Here is a 19,011-nt window from a genome sequence, read left to right as displayed (position 1 = left end):
AAAATGATGATGATGATGAAAATATGTATAATAAAGTAATGTAAAAATGTGTAATAATAAAGTATTCTTGGTTCTTTCGGTAAAGTCACGTAGAAGGGAAATAATAAAATAATACAAATTAAACAATAAAATTCTCACGACGTTTCGATTGCAACACAAGCAATCATCATAATTCCGGTTGTTGAGGCTGAAGCACTTTTAAAATAAATCTAAAAACTTAATTTTTTTATACTCTTTGGTTCATTCGGTTCCTTTTTTTAAAATTGCTTTTTTAACTTGCTTGATGATGATTGTTTGTGTTGCAATCGAAACGTCGTGAGAATTGTATCGTTTAATTTTTATTATTTTATTATTTCCCTTCTACGTGACTTTACCGAAAGGACCAAGAATATGAATCCCTGCAGTCACGAAAGCTTTAAATCGAATAATAATAAAGTAATGAATGTATATTTAAAATATTTTTAACCATAAAAAAAAAATAAAAAACAAAAAAATTACACTAAATATATTATGTTTAAAAAACAATAGGGCCCTCTCTTTTTTTTCCACCGGCACACGTGACCCGAGCCAGCACAGGGCGCCCTCTCGCTACGCGGCGGGGACGGGTTCCCTCCGCTTATTTGCCGTGACCGTGACCTCACGAATTATGAATCCTCAATCTCAGGGCCAAGGGGGTGGGGACTATTGAAGCGATGTTGGTGGGGGGGTTTTGGGGGGGAGGGGGGAGTTTGGGGGGGGGGGGGTGGCGATGACGTCACTGGGGCTCACCTTCTTCATGTGGGCACTCAGCTTGGCGTACGGCGCCTTGTTCACCTTGTCCCAGTTCACCTTCGCCTGGATCCTCTCGTACAGCTGGAAGATGACCTGCGCGTCCGTGAGGTCACTGCGGGGCACAACAAAGACAAAGATCCCCCGTGTGGCCTCAACGGACCGTTGGGGCAAGTGCTGTTGTGAAGGCCGGCGCCACCCCCAGTGGCGATGTTGTTCACACACCGCACCAGGTACTCATTTGAGGTTGAGTCGACCTAGGGGAGGCCCAGGGCCGAGTGTTGGTCGTGAATGAAACCCGGGTCGCCGGGTTCGAAGCGCAGCGTAGCGCTAACCGCTGCGCTACCGCTCCCCACACACACACACATACAAAGACAAAGATCCCCCGTATAGCCTTAAGAGACTGTAGGGGCAAGTGCTGTTAGCGAGCACCTATGAAGGCCGGCACGGCACACGAGGGGGTGGGTGGTCAGCACCACGCCCGTCCGCCTTTGTCTCCCTAGCGGCGATGTTTACACACCGCACCAGGTACTCATTTGAGGCTGAGTCGACCTAGGGGAGGCCCGGGACCGGTTCAGATAATCGTCACCGGTGTTGGAACGTGAGCGGGAATCGAACCCGTGTCGCCGGGTTCATCGCGCAGCGCGCTAACCACTACACTATCGCTCGCACACACACACGCACACATACTCGCACACATACACGCACACATACACACACATGCACACATACACGCACACATACACACACACACACACGCACACACACGCACACATACATACACGTACACACGCGCGCGTTGTGTCGCATCCAACCCGTGACCCAACAACGCCCGCGGCTCACCTGTACAGGTGGTTGACGAAGGGAATGACCCCGAGGGAGTTCATCCAATTGCGGAACTGCCGCTCCTCCCTCGTCTCGCCTGGCGACACGGCACACGCGCTCGGGGTTAGCGGGGCGAGGTGGCGGCTGCGTGGGTTGTCACTCCCACGCGTCACCCTCGCTCACCTGCTCACCCTCACCTCACCGCCGCTCACCCCATGCCCGCGCCGCATGCGTCCGTCACGCACAGAGAGAGCTGAGAGCGGAGAGCGAAGCCCCATGCCATCACCAGCAAGCATCTGCCACTGCCACATCCACAACTGTCGCCACTAATAAGCACTTGCCCCAACAGTTTGTTGAAGGCTATACGGAGCGGGGGGGATCTTTGTCTTTATCTTTGTGAGTGTGCGAGTGATGAGTGTGTCTGTGTGTGATTGTAGAACACTAGGGGGGAGCGGTGGTGTAGCGGTTAGCGCACTGCGCTACAAACCTAACGACCCGAGTTCGATTCCCGCTCACGGTCAGTGACGATTATCTGGGCCTCCTCCTAGGCCGACTCAGCCTCAAATGAGTACCTGGTGCGGTATGTGAACATTGCCACTGGGGAGGCAAAGGCGGCTGGGCGTGGTGCTGACTACATGTACTCGCTAATGGCACTTGCCCCAACAGTCTGGTAAGGGTATACGGGGGATCTTTGTCTTTGTAGAACACTGGGTGTCAAGACACGTGACTTCCGTGGCAATTTGGATTCGTTTAACTCATCAATGTTACCACATTATTATGAATAATGTCATTATTGCAATCCTTGCGATCATTGCCATATTTAAAGTGTACACACGTGTTTCTGTTTAGTCTTTGTGTGCCGAGTCCAAATGTTAATTGAAGACAACGATAGCGTTCAGAGAGGCTGCGATGCCATGAACGTGCGAAGGTGGTTGGACATTGCTGCTGCTTCGTCTTCTGTTGTTGTAGCACAAATCCCCGAAAAGCCCATTTGAGACCACACGACATGGAAGAACATCTTCTTGGTTCTTTCGGTAAAGTCACGTAGAAGGGAAGTAATAAAATAATAAAAATAAAATATAATAAAATATTATTATTACTTCCCTTCTACGTGACTTTACCGAAAGAACCAAGAAGATGAATCCCTGCAGTCACGAAAGCTTTAAATCAAAATTTCATAATTTTATTATGTTTTCTTTTTATTATTTTATTACTTCCCTTCTACGTGACTTTACCGAAAGAACCAAGAAGATGAATCCCTGCAGTCACGAAAGCTTTAAATAAAAAAAAAATTGGAATAACATCTTCCCCGTGGCAACGACAGCAAGGGACCACCTCACCAGACTCGAGAGATCGAGAGGCGCCAGGAGGTGGCAGCGCAGACGAGGAGCGGTCCTCAGCAACAGCCACGTGGCGGTTGGTGGTGAGCCGGCGCTACCCAACAACTGCCCCGAGCTCTGCGATCCTGTATATATATGTCGGACCAATTAACGGGGATTTATATGTGCGTGTTACATGAAGAGCCACTTTATTTAGGGTTTTACAAAATAAGGAACCCTACTAAGGATTTCCACAATGAGGGACCCGAGGCTTCTTGACTGACTTCCAGCTTGTATCTTCCTCCGAACGTTCCCACTCCGCTACGTGAGTCTATGGCTCTCTGTGTGAGTTTATAGCTCTCTGTGTGAGTCTATGGCTCTCTGTGTGAGTCTATAGCTCTCTGTGTGAGTCTATGGCTCTCTGTGTGAGTCTATGGCTCTCTGTGTGAGTCTATGGCTCTCTGTGTGAGTCTATGGCTCTCTGTGTGAGTCCATGGCTCTCTGTGTGAGTCTATAGCTCTCTGTGTGAGTCTATGGCTCTCTGTGTGAGTCTATGGCTCTCTGTGTGAGTCTATGGCTCTCTGTGTGAGTCTATAGCTCTATGTGTGAGTCAATGGGTCTCTGTGTGAGTCTTTGAGTGATGGGAGCGGTAGGCGCGCTGCACTACGAACCCGGCGACCCGAGTTCGATTCCCGCTCACGACCAACGCCAGTGACGATTATCTGTACCGGTCCTGGTCCTCCCCTAGGTCGACTCAGCTTAAAAAAATTAGTATCTGGTGCGTAGTGTAATCATTGCCACTTGGGAGACAAAGGCGGTCGGGCGTGGTGCTGGCCACCCACCCCCTCGTGTGCTGTTCTGGCCTTCATAGTTGCTTGCTAGCAGCACTTGACCCAACATTCTTTTAAGGCTATACGGGGGATCTTTGTCTTTGTTCGCCTCCTAATGTTGGCGTCCAGTGGAACAATCTGTCAGTCGCCTCGCTTGCAAGGCCTTCTCTGGGGCGAGCAGCAGAGGAAACGCGACGTCCCATCTTCGAGTGCGGACGTTTGGGCATCCCGAATGTTCCAGGGCATTTAAAAAAAATTAACCCTTAAAAACAAAGTTTTTCACTATAAATCCTTTATATGCGTGGCGGCTAGAGTCCCCTCGTCCTCTGGCTTGAGATGGCTGCCACCTATGGGTCAGATGCTTGCATTGCACCATTAAGCAATTGGTAATTAAATATAATATTTTTGTCCTAAAAAGTGTAAAATTTTGGACATTTTTTTATTTTTTGGACACGAACATTAATTGTCACGCACAACGAGTCTGTGTGGAAAATGTCAGCTCGATTGGATCACGGGAAGTGGGTTAAAAAACGACCGAAAGATTTGCACGGTCCTAAGCAAGCAAGCAAGCGAACTTAATATGAAGGATTTAAAAATAAGTGGCGGCCGAGTCTTCAGACTCTGCCTTCTCGACAGACCTGTTCTCCACTTGAAGACGGCTGCTTGCGTTGTGGCCGAAACGTCGTGAGAATTATTTTGTTATGTTTTATTTTGTATTATTTTATTACTTCCCTTCTACATGACTTTACCGAAAAAACCAAGAAGATGAATCCCTGCAGTCACGAAAGCTTTAAATCGAAATTTAGCGGCCGAGTGCTTTCACCGCCGCCACCACCACCATCACCGACGACAAAAAATAATAACTCCTGAGTTCCCACCACCCAAGCCTCACCGCCGTGCACAAGAAGCAACGGACCGATAAGCGCCCAAAGGCAGTCTGGCATCTGCATGCAGGGCAACGGTGGAGAGAGCAGAGGGCAAGTGGGCGAAACGTGAAGGCAGTAACCGGGTGACGAGGGACGCGGTCGCCACGTTGATATTCTTTTCTCGCAGAGATCCTATTTCCCCTGTCGCCTGTGAAATCTCAAAATGCTTATTGTCGGATGTGTCGAATATTTTTTAATTTTTTGAACTGTTTATTTTATTTACCGGCTTAAAAAAACCCACCGAGCTATGTAGCTCTTTCACAGGAGCGACATGACCACAAATGACAGCTCAACGAAGTGGCTTATCATCACGAGGGACAATATAGCAGCAGCAAACTACTCGAAACGTGCGATGTTGATTCTGAAAGTCGAGGGGGAAAACCAGAGGAACCGGAGAAACATCCACGCGACCACGGGGAGATGAGAGACATGCAAAACTCCAAATATACAGCAGCAGGCGTCAGGGTCGGGATTGAACCCACGACCTCCTGTATACCAGGCGAGGTAATTAACATCTTGCCACCGTAGCGCCCCCGAAACTTCACCAGGTGAGCCACCATAACCACCACCACCAACACCACCGCCGATTCCCACCTCGGATCCCAGCAAGGATCCCACTTCCCCGGGAACGAGCCCGAGACCCGGGCTTTTTCGTTTCATCACCATCATCACCATCATCACCATCATCACCAACATCACCAACATCACCGTCACCACATCCGCCTTGACAAAGAAGGCCCAACGCGTTAAACACAAAATGCAGGCACGCACGTTAATCCCGGCACGGGGGTCAAAAACAAGTCGCAGTTCGTACGGAGTGCACTTGCACAACAACGTCTGGGTAATCCCGGCAGCGTTCGTCCAACGAGCCCTCGCTCCGCCGATGAGACCCGGGAGGTCGAAACCGATTCCAGAGTTCGTTCGCCGAAGCAAAGTGCCGCTTGGTAATGTTGGTCTGGAATGCCAGTAGGTCGATGGACTGCTCACCCACCGCTCTTATCCACGGTCACGGTCAAGGCAATTTCCCAAACAAAGCGACGGGTACGGGTCGGCGGATCGCGTCAGATCTGTAGCCTTGAGCCAGCGGTGGAAGATCCTGTGACGGTTCCACCTGAAGACGGAAGCTTGTGTTGCCTCCGAAACGTCGTGATTTTTATTTTATTTTTTATTTTACTTTTATTAATTTAAATTTAAAAATTTTTACCTACGTGACTTTACCGAAAAAACCCAAGAATATGAAGTTCCACGTCCCTAATAGATGGATCGAGTCCATCCGCACAAAGCGGTGATCGAATTGTATAGGCTCTGGAGGGCCCACGACCGTGCCGAGTGGCGAGAACCCACGTCACGTGCCAATCAGGTGCAAAGCGTTGCCGGCGTTAGCACCGGATAGGCACGGAGCGGGCAGGAAACAAAGCTCCTCGTGAATGTGCGATTGTTCATTTATGTGACAAAGTGGCCGGGCGAGCATGATGGTGTGGCGGGTGTGAATTTGTTAATCGCGGACGAGGGGCGTCTGGTGCATCGCTGTCATCTTCAGGGCTGCCACAAAGACAACTTTTGCATGAAATGCCGATGCCCTTTGGCCACATTCTGCCCGAGCAATTCTGGAATTATTCAAATCATAATTCAGTGGACGATTGATGCATGGATTGGGAGGTGATCTGATCTGTGGTTGGTGGATTGGGAGGTGATCTGATCTCTGATTGGTGGATTGGGAGGTGATCTGATCTCTGATTGGAGGATTGGGAGGTGATTTGATCTCTGATTGGCGGATTGGGAGGTGATCTGATCTCTGATTGGTGGATTGGGAGGGGATCTGATCTCTGATTGGCGGATTGGGAGGTGATCTGATCTCTGATTGGTGGATTGGGAGGTGATCTGATCTCTGATTGGAGGATTGGGAGGTGATTTGATCTCTGATTGGCGGATTGGGAGGTGATCTGATCTCTGATTGGTGGATTGGGAGGGAGATCTGATCTCTGATTGGCGGATTGGGAGGTGATCTGATCTCTGATTGGTGGATTGGGAGGTGATCTGATCTTTGATTGGTGGATTGGGAGGTGATCTGATCTGTGAATGGAGGATTGGGAGGTGATCTCATCTGTGGTTGGTGGATTGGGCGGTGATCTGATCTCCGATTGGTGGATTGTTGGAATAGAGAGTAACGATATCCTTTTATCATGCAAAGGGACTTCGAGGTCATCCTGTACCGCCTCTGGGGTTGCCGGTTTAGTCGTCGTCAAAGTCATCTTTGCTTTCTTTCTCCACGTTCCAGATTTTCTTCTGCCATCTCCTTTCCAAAAAAGCGACGTGAACCGTTGCCTCGAGAAAATTAAGTGGGGGAGGAGGGGGGGGGGAAGCATCGGTAAAATCACGAGACATCTGACAGCGGGGAATGGGTACATGGTTATAACCGACGGAGCCGATGGAGATTTGCAAGGTACGCGATGAACGTTACTCGGGAGGACATCGCATAACCCAAGTGTCACCCTGGAACGACACCGACGGCGGTCGGCGTCGAATTGGGGCTCTTCCATGAGGTGCCGCAGTGGCGAGATGCCAACTCCCTCGCCTTGTATGCAGGGGGTAGTGGGTTCGATCGAACCATGACGATGTCTGCTGTATATTTGGAGTGTGCGTATCTCTCTCCCTGTGGTCACGCGGAATTTTGTCTGGGATCCTCCGTTTTTTCCCCTCCACATTTAGAATCGACAACACCACGTGTTCAGAGTCTTTGGCTGCTGCTGTGAATTCCCACGTTATGATGACGAGCCCACGTTCGTTGAGCTATCATTTGTGATCGCCAGGTCGCTTATAAAAAGAACTACGTAGCTTCGTGGGCCTTACTGGGTAAGATACAAGTCGTAATGAAGTACAAAAATATAAAAAGAACTTCGATGTAAAGCGTTCGTGACTGCAGGGATTCATCTTCTTGGTTCTTTTTTTTAAGTGACGTAGAAGCAACCGTCCTCAGGTGAGGACGGCTGCTTGCGTTGTGGCCGAAACATCGTGAGAAGTATTTTATAATGTTTTATTTTTATTATTTTATTATTTCCCTTCTACGTGACTTTACCGAAAGAACCAAGAAGATTACTAGGTTTTTTTTCATTCGTACCTGATGATGAGTTTAATGTATTATTTTCTCTTTCTACGTGACTTTACCGAAAGAACCAAGAAGATATAAAAAGAAGTGAAGAAAATTAATGATAGTTATTTAGTTTTAGTTATTAAACCGCGGGTCAGGGCGCGAGATTTCCGCAGGAAAACTTCTGCGACGGCGGTCCTCCCGAGGATCACTCGGCACTGCCGTGCTGTTCGGAGGAAGAGGTCAGAGGTCACGACGGCAACGCGGCCCAAAAAGAGTGCCCGCGGCCAGCGGCTCATAGGGCCAAGCAGCCTTGTGCCAGGCACTCATTTAAGGCTGAGTTGACCTTAAGGAAGGCCCAAGGGACCGGATCAGATGCTCTTCGCCAATGTTGCTCGTGAGCCGGGAGTCGAACTCGTGCCGCCGGTTTCGAAGCGGGCGGCGCTAACCGCTGCACCGCTGCTCCCCGCCAACCCAACCCACTGCACTGGGCAATCTCTGCTGGACATCTGTGAAATAAACAGCCGCGTAGCTCATCGGATTCCTCCGGTCTAAATAAACATTCTGACCGCCACTGGCCCGCTCGCTGCCGAGCACGTGGGTTCACCACTGGCCTGCAGGGTTCACAAAATGGGATTCGTCGAAGTCTGGACACGACACCGATGGCGTGCGAGGAAATTCGCCGGGCATGCGACCGAGAAAAAAAGAGCAGAAAGACAACTTTTTAAATGATGGAGCTCGCACGACAAAGACGACAGTCACCGCATTCGCGAGGCGCTTTCAGATGCGCTCCTGCGGCCGTCTGGAACGCTCTTCCTTCCAATATTAGGATGCCGCTGGGAGCTATGCATTTTAAAATCATCTCAATTGAAAACTAATTTCTTTCGAACTCCTTTTTGTGTTTAGTTTGTCGTCGTCCCTCCTCCCCCCCTCCGAGCGGACACCTTCGATTAGCCTGGTTGGCTACGTATGGCGCGAAAGAAATTCAACGTACGTTACACGCACACGCACATTCTTGAACAACGCGATCAGAAAACAAGAGGCTGAGCCACAAGGGTTGTTGCGACTGGGAAAATGGGAGGTTGGACGCAATTGGGGGGGAGGTGAATCCAATGTGATGCCCTCGAGCGGAGCTGCACCGTGGAGAAGAAAGGCCGACGATCGGCGCACTGCAGCCGGCGGTCGTGGACGTTTATGAAGTGGGGGACCCTCAAAGGAATGGCTCCACCCTCCCTGTGATCGCCCCCACCACCCCCCTCGCCACTAGCGAGACGCCGGTGTACGGCAGCTGTGAGCAGTGTGACGCGCGACGAGAGAGGTCACGCGTTCCGGCAGAGCAACGGTCCTTCGCTTGACTGTGCGCGACGGACGAAGGGTGAATGGATTTGAGTGGGGTACGCGACGCACGCGCAGAGAGAGAGAGACGCGTGGGCTGCGTGACGTCCCTAGGGATTAAACAGGCGACAACGCAGCGCATATTCTCACAACATTTACGGAAACAACAACAACAAACAACAACGGGTGGAACAACTGCAAGAGAGCAGCACTCGGGGTTTGCAATCGCACGACGGATTTCTGGAGCCACTATAAATCACAAACACCCCGCGTGTTCCCCCCGTTGACGGGGGGGGGCGGGGGGAGGGGAATGGTAACGACTCGTGCTGCTGCTGAGATTTACCGTCCCGGGAAAACATCCCACAAAGAATTCGCCACTTAACGGTCCAGTGTCTGCGTTGGTTGGCGCCCTGCGTGCGTGGTTCAGCTTACGTGAGCGTATTGTCTCTGGCTCTCTCCCAGGCTCGCCTTCATCCCTGCTGCCAATGCCTGGGCGGGATGTTATCTCCCCCGCCTGGTATACGGGCGGTCGTGGGTTCGATGTCGTTAAACCCCAAGGATACTCGAGCAGACGGCTGGTACAATACACCGGTTTGGAGCCAACTCCTTTCCCAGCGCGTGTTGCGTACCCCAGGTACCAGGAGCCGACCGGTGTGACGACACCGGTCTCGGCACGTGTGGGAAAAGTCAACCTTCTCGCCATCGGGCGATTGCAAGTAGAGAATAGCGGTGGCCCAGTGGGCAGCCCACTCCCCCCCCCCCCACTCCCCCCCCCCCCCCCATCTGCGTGAGCGGTTATGGGTAAGAGCAGGGTTCTTCAATTATATTTAATGGCGGGCCACGCAACAATAATAATAAAAGAGTGTGCTGGTCGGGGCTGGTCACGTGATACACGCTACGCGTGCTGGCGGGGCGGGTCACGTGATATATGCCACGCGACTGAAACCCCCCGTCCAGTTTCCGATGACGTACATCTACGTGTCCGTACATGCACGTCATCGAAAGTAAAACAACTTGATCGGTGCCTAGGCTCACCACGCAAGGCCACGCGCGCGCGGGAGGGCGGTGTGGCACAGTCTTGGCGCCGGCCATCGTATAGTGGCGGCGGTCGTGTCGCTACAGTTCTCTGCGGTGAGTAGCGACGTCCTTAAAAACAACGCCGCTACCGCACCTAACGCCTCTCTGGATAACGTCAATGCTGAGCCGCTCGCGCGTTCCAAGATTCGCCGGTGAACGGGACCCCCCCAACCCTGCAACTTGCGGTCATCTCGGAATGGTGAGAGGGTTATTAACGCCACGGGCATCAAACGCTACGGCCGTCGTGTTGCAATGTCGCAAATTCCGTGCACGCGACCTCATTTCTCTCCGGGTCTCTCATCTCTAGGCCTGGTGTATTTCGCCTCCATCTCACCGATCTTTTATCTCTTTTCGACGACTCTCACTCTCATCTCATCTCTGACCTCTACCACCGTACGGGCCGGTGCGGCTACCTCATCCTGCCCTCCCTCCGTACGTGGGAGATCGAACGAGTCACAGCCTAAGTGTGACTTCGGTGAAGGGCAACCCGTTGCTCACATCGCAACCCGTTGCTCACATTGCCTGTCGATCGCCAAAATGCACGCCTTTTGCAGGAGGCACAAATGGAATCCACGTGGCAACTGCAGATGCCATCGAATGGCTTTCCAAACTGAACATCTCGCTATAAACTCTGTCGACTGGTGTCACATTACAACTAACGATGCCTTTCAAGTCCCGCGTGAGATAAGACGACTTCTAACCCCCCCAGCCCCCCGTTGTTGATCTCTCTCCATGTTCTACGCCTCGCTCATCTGCCTCTCTCCTGTTTGTTGCCGATGAAACCCGATTTGAGAGCTTCTCGGCTCACGGGGTACTTCAAGATAAACTGAAGTGTCTCGCTCAGCCGACGATCTCTTCAGAAGGCCGCAGCTCGCAGGACCACGCTGAGGGGGAGACATCTCAACCGGTCCCTTGGGTCCCACGTGGGCCACCGCACGGGCCACCACGTGGTCCCCATGTGGGCCACCACGTGGGCCACCACGTGGACACCACGTGGACACCACGCAGGGCCACCACGCATGCCACCACGTGGGACACCACGTGGGACACCACGTGGGCCCCACGCAGGGCCACCACGTGAGCCACCACGTGGGACACCACGTGGGACACCACGTGGGCCACCACGTGGGACACCACGTGGATACCCCACGCAGGGCCACCATGCGTGCCACCACGTGGGCCACCACGTGGGCCACCACTTGGACCCCATGTGGGTCACCACGTGGGCCACCACGTGGGCCACCACTTGGACCCCACGTGGGCCACCACGTAGGCCACCACGTGGGCCACCGCGCAGGGCCGCCAAAAAACGAGTTGAAGAACCCTGACGCAGAGGAGGAAGCACGGGAGAGCCGCCACTCAAGGGGGAGACGCAGGCACGCGGCACAGTACCTACATTGCGAAGGCCAGCCTCGTCGCTCTCTATCTCTGAGAGGATGGAGCGGGGGGGGTGGGGGGGGTTTAGAGAGAGAGAGAGACAAGCTCGCCGGGGGGGGGGGGGGGGGGGGGGGACGCGCACCGTCAATGACAACGACGACGACCGTCTCAACCCACCGTGGTTGAGGCAACAGCAACAACAACAACAACCACTGCGGGGTGTCTTCTCTTCTTTTCCCGGCGGGGACGCGAGCAGAAATTGACAAATGCTCGCGACGCACGTTCGTCAAAACGTGTCATAAAGCGTGTAGCAGTAATAATTATAACACGTGTAGTAGTGTAATCATAAACCCCCCCCCCCCCCCCATCTTCAGTAGCTGGTGACGTTGCGGCTGACGGACTAAAACCCCGGGGGTCAATCCGTCCCCGACTGGACGCCCGCTGCGGCCCTGGGGTGTAGGCACGTGCATGCGCGGAACTTCTTTCGCACTCTACGCAGCCGACCGGAGGTGCGGGTCACTCAAGGCCCGTAAGCCTCTGGGTTGGGGGCCTTGGTTCACGCACACAGCCGGAGCAAAAGGGCCTCGCTTTGCTACTATGGCCCAGAGAGGCCCTGGGTGGGATGCTGACTTATTGGGCCAATACGCAGGGGTCTCGACGTCCTTGATTTGACTCTTTTTTTCACTTCCCCCGAGGCCATTATCGCTGATCCTCTGGGGCGCGGCCAAAAGCTGCGGTGTGCGGGGACATCAAGCCCAGGTCTTGGTGCGTCCGTCTAAGGCCGGCCGGGTACGGGTACGGGTAGCCGTTTGCGACCCTGGTGCGGCCGGGTACGGGTACGGGTAGGCCGTGAGTCACTGGTGAGTAACCGTTTGTCACTCATTTCGGGTAGGGTACGGGTACGGGTAGGGAACGGCTACCCGTACCCGGCCGGGTACGGGTACGGGTACCCATTTGCGACCCTGGTGCGGCCGGGTACGGGTACGGGTAAGGAATCAAAACCCGTTTGCGACCTCTGCCACGGTGTCTATTGCCGTCTTCTCTCCGACGACCACCCCCACCCAGGCCACCGCCCGCTCCACACACACAGCGCAAGCTGTTACCTTCCAGCTGGCTCCAGTCGATGCCGCTCTCGGGCCGGCTGAGCGCCGGGTGCTTGCTGAAGAGGTTCGCCACGAAGGCCAGGTTGAGCTTGTAGTTGCCCCGCACCACGTCGGTGGGCGTCACGAACTGCCGGCAGTCCAGCCGGTCGGCCTGCTGCAGCATCTGCTCGGCGCGCTTCGTCTCGTCTTGCTCCTTGTGGTGGGGGGAGTGGCGGGGGGGGGGGGGGGGGGGGACAGCGGCCGCGGGCAACAGCGGTGGCGGGTAATCAGCGTCATTGTCGTCGTCGTACGCGCGTACGTGCGCGTTGTACGTCATCGGAGAGGAACGATGGTTGCGTACGCACGAAAATAAAATAACTTCTCCTTGGTTCTTTCGGTAAAGTCACGTAGAAGGGAAGTAATAAAATAATAAAAATAAAACATAATAAAATAATTCTCACGACGTTTCGGCCACAACGCAAGCAGCCATCCTCAGGTGAAGACCAGGTCTGTCGGGGAGACAGCGTCAGACGCTGTCTCCGAAACGTCGTTAACATTATTTTATTAATGTTTATTTTTGATTATTTTATTACTTCCACTTCTACGTGACTTTACCAAAAGAACCAAGAAGATGAATCCCTGCAGTCACGAAAGCTTTAAATCGAAATAAAATAACTTAATCGGTACCGAGGATCTCCCACAAAGCCATGCCGGAGGTCGTGTGGCACAGTTTGGTGCCAGCTACCATAGAGTGCCCACTTCCTCTTTCGGCTCCGCGCCTTTCCTTTTTTGGACCCGCCCCTTTTTTTCTAGGCCCCGCCTCTTTCATTTTTACGCCCCTCCCCCCCCCGACACAGGGTTGGGCCGGTTTGGGTAGTGTGTTTATGGGAGCATGGGGTGGAGTTGAACCAGCAACCTCTGAAATCTCCAGCTCACTAACCATTACACCCCGCCAGTCTCTGTTACACCACCACCACCACCACGTACCTCCCCCCGCTAGAACCACGTCCCCCCCTCCACCCCATCCCCCTCCTCCACCACGTCCCCCCTTCCCTGTCCCCTCTCCACCACATCCCCCTCTGCGTGCGTGTGTGCATGCGTGCGTGTGCGCGTGTGCATGCGTGCGTGCATGTGTGCATGCGTGCGTGTGTGCCTGTGTGTGTGCATGCGTGCGTGTGCGCGTGTGCGTGCGTGTGCGCGTGTGCATACGTGCGTGCATGTGTGCATGCGTGTGCGTGTGTACATGCGTGTGTGCGTGCGCGTGTGTGTGCGCGCGCCCACGCGTGAGCGCGTATTCCCGCGGGCTCACGGTGAAGCCGGCCATGTCGATGTCGATCTTCTCCTCTCCCTCCACGTCGCCCTTGGGCGCGATCTGGTTGATGAGGTGGAAGTACGCCTTCGAGTCCTGGGGACGCGGTGGGGGGGGGGGGGGGTCGGTGGGGAGAGGCGCAGCGGCATGTTTAGTTGGGGGTCCCCAGCGTCGCGCTCGAGAGAGAGAGAGAGACAGCCGCGTTGATGATGCATGTGTCGTCATTTAACTGTAAAAAAAACTATTAAACTATAATATATCTACATCATGGGACCTCCTTTGCCAGTACCAAAATGTGAGAATAGGTTTTCCCCTTTTGGCGTCCTCTGGTCTCACACCGTTTTGAGACGAGGCTCAAAAGAAAGCTGTCTCTGGTGTGGACCAATCAGTTTCAAAGTCAATGCATTTATTATCAGAGTACGTTTTTTGTTTGCATTCTGACCACAAGCATTGTGGTTAATGCAGACATGATTCCTTGTAAAAGGTTTCAGTTTGGTGCTTTAACATCTTAACACCTGTTTTGTTGCCAGAAAATAGGGGAAAACCTCTTCATATATATATATAAATTTTACTAGGTAAGGCCCCACTGAACTGACCTGACCACAATTGATAGCTCAACGAAGTGGGCTGATCACGTGGAAAGTTATAGCAGCCAAATACTCAACATTCTAATCACGTTCAGAAACCGGAGGATCTGGAGAAAAATCCTCGCCACCACGGGCAGAATATGCAAACTCACATATACAGGCCTCAGTGTCGGGATTAAACCCACGACCTCCTGTACACCAGGCGAGGTAGTTAACATCTCACCACCGTGGCATCCGCATATTATAACGGAACAAGATGACGGTAATGTCCACCTGTGCGTGCAGAATCTGGTGACAATGCGAAGAGTACTCAATATTAATACTGTAATCAAAACGTTCAATGCATGTATGTATGTTGAACTTCTTTCGCACCGTACGTAGCCAACCATTATAATTGGAGGTTCGGAATGATGATGATGATGATGTATGTTGAACTTCTTTCGCACCGTACGTAGCCAACCATTCTAATTGCAGGTTCGGGATGATGATGATGATGATGTATGTTGAACTTCTTTCGCACCGTACGTAGCCAACCATTATAATCGGAGGTTCAGGATGATGATGATGATGATGTATGTTGAAATTCTTTCGCACCGTACGTAGCCAACTATTCTAATTGCAGGTTCGGGATGATGATGATGATGTATGTATGTTGGACTTCTTTTGCTAGTTGGAGGTGCGGGGTCCCGAGCTAAATGGTGGGTCCAAGTTGTAAACCCCCAAAAAAACTAAACCATCCTATTAACCATGTAAAAGGCCCCCTGAGCGACTCATTCTCTTCCCAGAGGCGACCTGGCCGTCATCGCACGTGCGAATTCACAGCAGCAGCAGCAGCAGCAGCCAAACGGTCGAAACGCGTGTTGATTGTAAATGTGGAGGTGGAGGAGGGTCGGGATGGCAAAACCGGACGACCTGGAGAAAAATTCACAACGATCGTGGGGTGGGGGTGAAGGAGTGGGTGGATTTGGGGGGGGGAGGCGGGGGGGGTGTGGTGCACCTGGATGTCGGTGGTGAAGTTGTTGATCTTCTGCCAGCCGGCTTTATCCAGGTGGTAGTTGACCCAGCGGAGGAGCAGCTCCTCTGGCGAGAGCTTCATCAGCTCCTCCAGACTCTCGCCGTCCATCAGCAGGGCCACCAGGGCTGCCATGAGGGAGGGGAGGCAGCGGGGAGCGGTGGGGGGGGGGGGGCGAGGGGTGAGTTACGTGCACACACGCACACACACACACACACACGCACACACACACGCACACATGCACAAACACACACGCAAACGCACACGCACACGCACACACACAAACGCACACACACACGCACACACACACGCACACACAAACGCACGCACACACACACGCACACACACACACGCGCACACACAAACGCACACAACCGGCGTGGTCATCGTTACGAGCGGTCGGTCCACGGGACCAGGACGCGACGGCAGCGAGCGACGGTGAGCGACGTTGCTATGAGATGGTGGGTGGCGATGAGCGACGATGGTGAGCGACGTTGCTATGAGATGGTGGGTGGCGATGAGCGACGGCGAGCGACGATGGTGAGCGACGATGGTGAGCGACGATGGTGAGCGACGATGGTGAGCGACGATGCTATGAGATGGTGGGTGGCGATGAGCGACGGCGAGCGATGGTGAGCGACGATGGTGAGCGACGTTGCTATGAGATGGTGGGTGGCGATGAGCGACGGCGGTGAGCGACGATGGTAAGTGGCGGTGAGCGAGGGCGAGCGACGGCGGTGAGCGACGGCGGTGAGCGACGATTGTGAGCGACAATGGTGAGCGACATTGCTATGAGATGGTGGGTGGCGATGAGCGACGGCAAGCGACGACGGAGAGCGACGGTGAGCGACGATGGAGAGCGACAGCGAGCGACGGTGAGCGAGCGACGAGGGCGAGCGCTCGCTCACCCTCGTTGCGCGTGAGCTCGATGTCGGCGAAGAGGCCGATCTTGATGATCTGCCACAGCAGGCCGAGCGCCAGGTGCGGCTTGCCCTCGCGGATGTCTCCGGCGCCGATGTTCACCACCTGGCAGCCGATGGCTGACGCCGAGTTGAGGGCCAGGTTCAGGTTCTCCTGCGGGGGGCGAGAAGGCCGTGGGGGGGGGGGAGGTCAAGACGGGTGAACCCCGGTTGATGTGGCCGACCAAGGGGGCCCATGGGGGCCCACGGGAGACACGGTGACATGGAGAGCCGGTGACACGGAGAGCCGGTGACACGGTGAGCCAGTGACATGGAGAGCCGGTGACACGGTGAGCCGGGGACATGGAGAGCCGGTAACACGGAGAGCCGGTGACACGGTGAGCCGGTGACACGGAGAGCCGGTGACACGGAGAGCCGGTGACACGGTGAGCCGGTGACACGGAGAGCCGGTGACACGGAGAGCCGGTGACACGGAGAGCCGGTGACACGGAGAGCCGGTGACACGGAGAGCCGGTGACACGGAGAGCCGGTGACACGGTGAGCCGGTGACACGGAGAGCCGGTGACATGGAGAGCCGGTGACACGGTGAGCCGGTGACACGGAGAGCCGGTGACACGGTGAGCCGGTGACACGGTGAGCCGGTGACACGGTGAGCCGGTGACATGGTGAGCCGGTGACATGGTGAGCCGGTGACACGGTGAGCCGGTGACACGGAGAGCCAGTGACATGGTGAGCCGGAGACACAGAGAGCCGGTGACATGGTGAGCCGGTGACACGGTGAGCCGGTGACATGGAGAGCCGGTGACACGGTGAGCTGGTGACACGGAGAGCCGGTGACTTGGTGAGCCAGTGACACAGAGAGCCGGTGACATGGTGAGCCGGTGACACGGTGAGCCGGTGACACGGAGAGCCGGTGACACGGTGAGCCGGTGACACGGTGAGCCGGTGACACGGTGAGCCGGTGACATGGTGAGCCAGTGACATGGTGAGCCGGTGACACGGTGAGCCGGTGACATGGAGAGCCGGTGACACGGTGAGCCGGTGACACGGTGAGCCGGTGACATGGAGAGCCGGTGACACAGTGAGCCGGTGACACGGTGAGCCGGTGACACGGAGAGCCGGTGACACGGAGAGCCGGGCTACGGCAAAGGGTGGTACAGCGTGGAGGGGGTGGCGGGGGCGGTTGATGGTGCTGGTGGGTGGCGTTGCCGGCTTGAGACGTGGCTTGTAGGTGAAACTAAAATGTTTTCAAGTTTTTATTTCGCCAGGTGAAGGCCTCGCTGAGCTTCGCCTAGTTTTTTTGGCAGAAGTGGCCACGCCACGAAGTGAGAGGCCAAGGAAGTGACGGCTCATCGCCGTCGCGTCGATGTTCATAGCAGAAGCCAAACACTCTCAACGCGTAGCGGCATCGATTATAAATGTGGAGGGAAGAACCGGAGGACCCGGAGAAAAATCCACGCGACCACGGGGAGAGAGAGAGAGAGACACGCAGACTCCAATTATACAGCAGCAGGCGTCAGGGTCGGGATCGAACCCACGACCTCCTGTATACCAGGCGAGGTAGTTAACATCTCCAAGCCACCGTGGCAGGATGTGTGTTGAACTTCTTTTGCACCGTACGTAGCCAACCGTGCTAATCGGAGGTGTGGGCGGGGGGGAAGGCCAACTAACTAAATACAAAAAGCAATTCGAAAGAAATTTGTTTTCAGATTTAAAAGTGCCCAGCCCCAGTGGCTTCCGAACATCGGAAGGGAAGAGCGTTGCGGACGGCCGCGGTGACAGCGACCGTCTCTGTTCGGTAGTTTCAGCAAGACGAGGGAAGTGATTAGAGGGCATCCACCGGGCAGGAGAGAGGTGAAGACGCAGGACAGGAGATCAGAGGGGGCAGAGGTGAGACCAGCGGGATAAGTCGACTAAAGGAAAGGTGAAGAGGGCAGACGTTGGTTGTGTGGGTGTGTGGTTGTGCGGTTGTGCGGTTGTGCGGTTGTGCGGTTGTGTGGATGTGTGGTTGTGCAGTTGTGCGGTTATGTGGTTGTGTAGGCGTGCGGTTGGGCGGTTGTGTGGATGTGTGGTTGTGTGGGTGTGCGGTTGTGTGGTTGTGCGGTTGTGCGGTTGTGTGGTTGTGCAGTTGTGCGGTTGTGTGGTTGTGCGGTTGTGTGGTTGTGCAGTTGTGCGATTGTGTGGGTCTGTGGTTGTGCAGTTGTGCGGTTGTGCGGTTGGACTGTTGTGTGGTTGTGTGGTTGTGCAGTTGGGTGTTTGGTGGTCGCGCAGTTGTGCAGTTGTGCAGTTGTGCGGCTGCTGCTCCGCTTGTTGTGACCCGTTCCCAGCAGGGTCCTGCCACTCCTCACCTGGATGGTGAAAGCGGTGAGCTTCTTCTTGTTGATGGCTCTCTCGTCGATGGTGTCTGGACTGGAAATGTTGATCATTTTGCTGCGACGGACAAAAAGAATAATCAACAAGTAAACCCGTAAAAACAAAGTTTTTCACTATAAATCCTTTATATGCGTGGCATCGGGGCGGCTAGAGTCCTCTCGTCCTCTGGCTTGAGATGGCTGC

General features: G+C 54.1%; 1 protein-coding gene across 3 annotated transcripts in view; it reads right to left on the bottom strand.

Moving 5' to 3' along the window:
- LOC144734519 (plastin-3-like) overlaps nucleotides 1-19,011 on the bottom strand; it is a 56,754-nt gene that overhangs the window by 2,156 nt on the left and 35,587 nt on the right. For all 3 annotated transcript variants that reach the window (XM_078616755.1, XM_078616754.1, XM_078616753.1), the window contains exons 6-12: nucleotides 18,804-18,885; nucleotides 16,444-16,609; nucleotides 15,521-15,663; nucleotides 13,937-14,032; nucleotides 12,649-12,841; nucleotides 1,612-1,690; nucleotides 769-883 (exon numbers count right to left, since the gene is read on the bottom strand). In XM_078616755.1, the coding sequence (XP_078472881.1) occupies nucleotides 769-883; nucleotides 1,612-1,690; nucleotides 12,649-12,841; nucleotides 13,937-14,032; nucleotides 15,521-15,663; nucleotides 16,444-16,609; nucleotides 18,804-18,885 (874 nt within the window). The remainder of the gene's footprint in view (nucleotides 1-768; nucleotides 884-1,611; nucleotides 1,691-12,648; nucleotides 12,842-13,936; nucleotides 14,033-15,520; nucleotides 15,664-16,443; nucleotides 16,610-18,803; nucleotides 18,886-19,011) is intronic.

The sequence above is a fragment of the Lampetra planeri genome, chromosome 51 (assembly GCF_965212315.1).
Source record: "Lampetra planeri chromosome 51, kcLamPlan1.2.h2, whole genome shotgun sequence".
Classification (NCBI taxonomy): domain Eukaryota; kingdom Metazoa; phylum Chordata; class Hyperoartia; order Petromyzontiformes; family Petromyzontidae; genus Lampetra; species Lampetra planeri.
The sequence above is the reverse complement of the archived record's forward strand: the minus strand, read 5'-3'. Positions and strand labels throughout refer to the sequence as shown.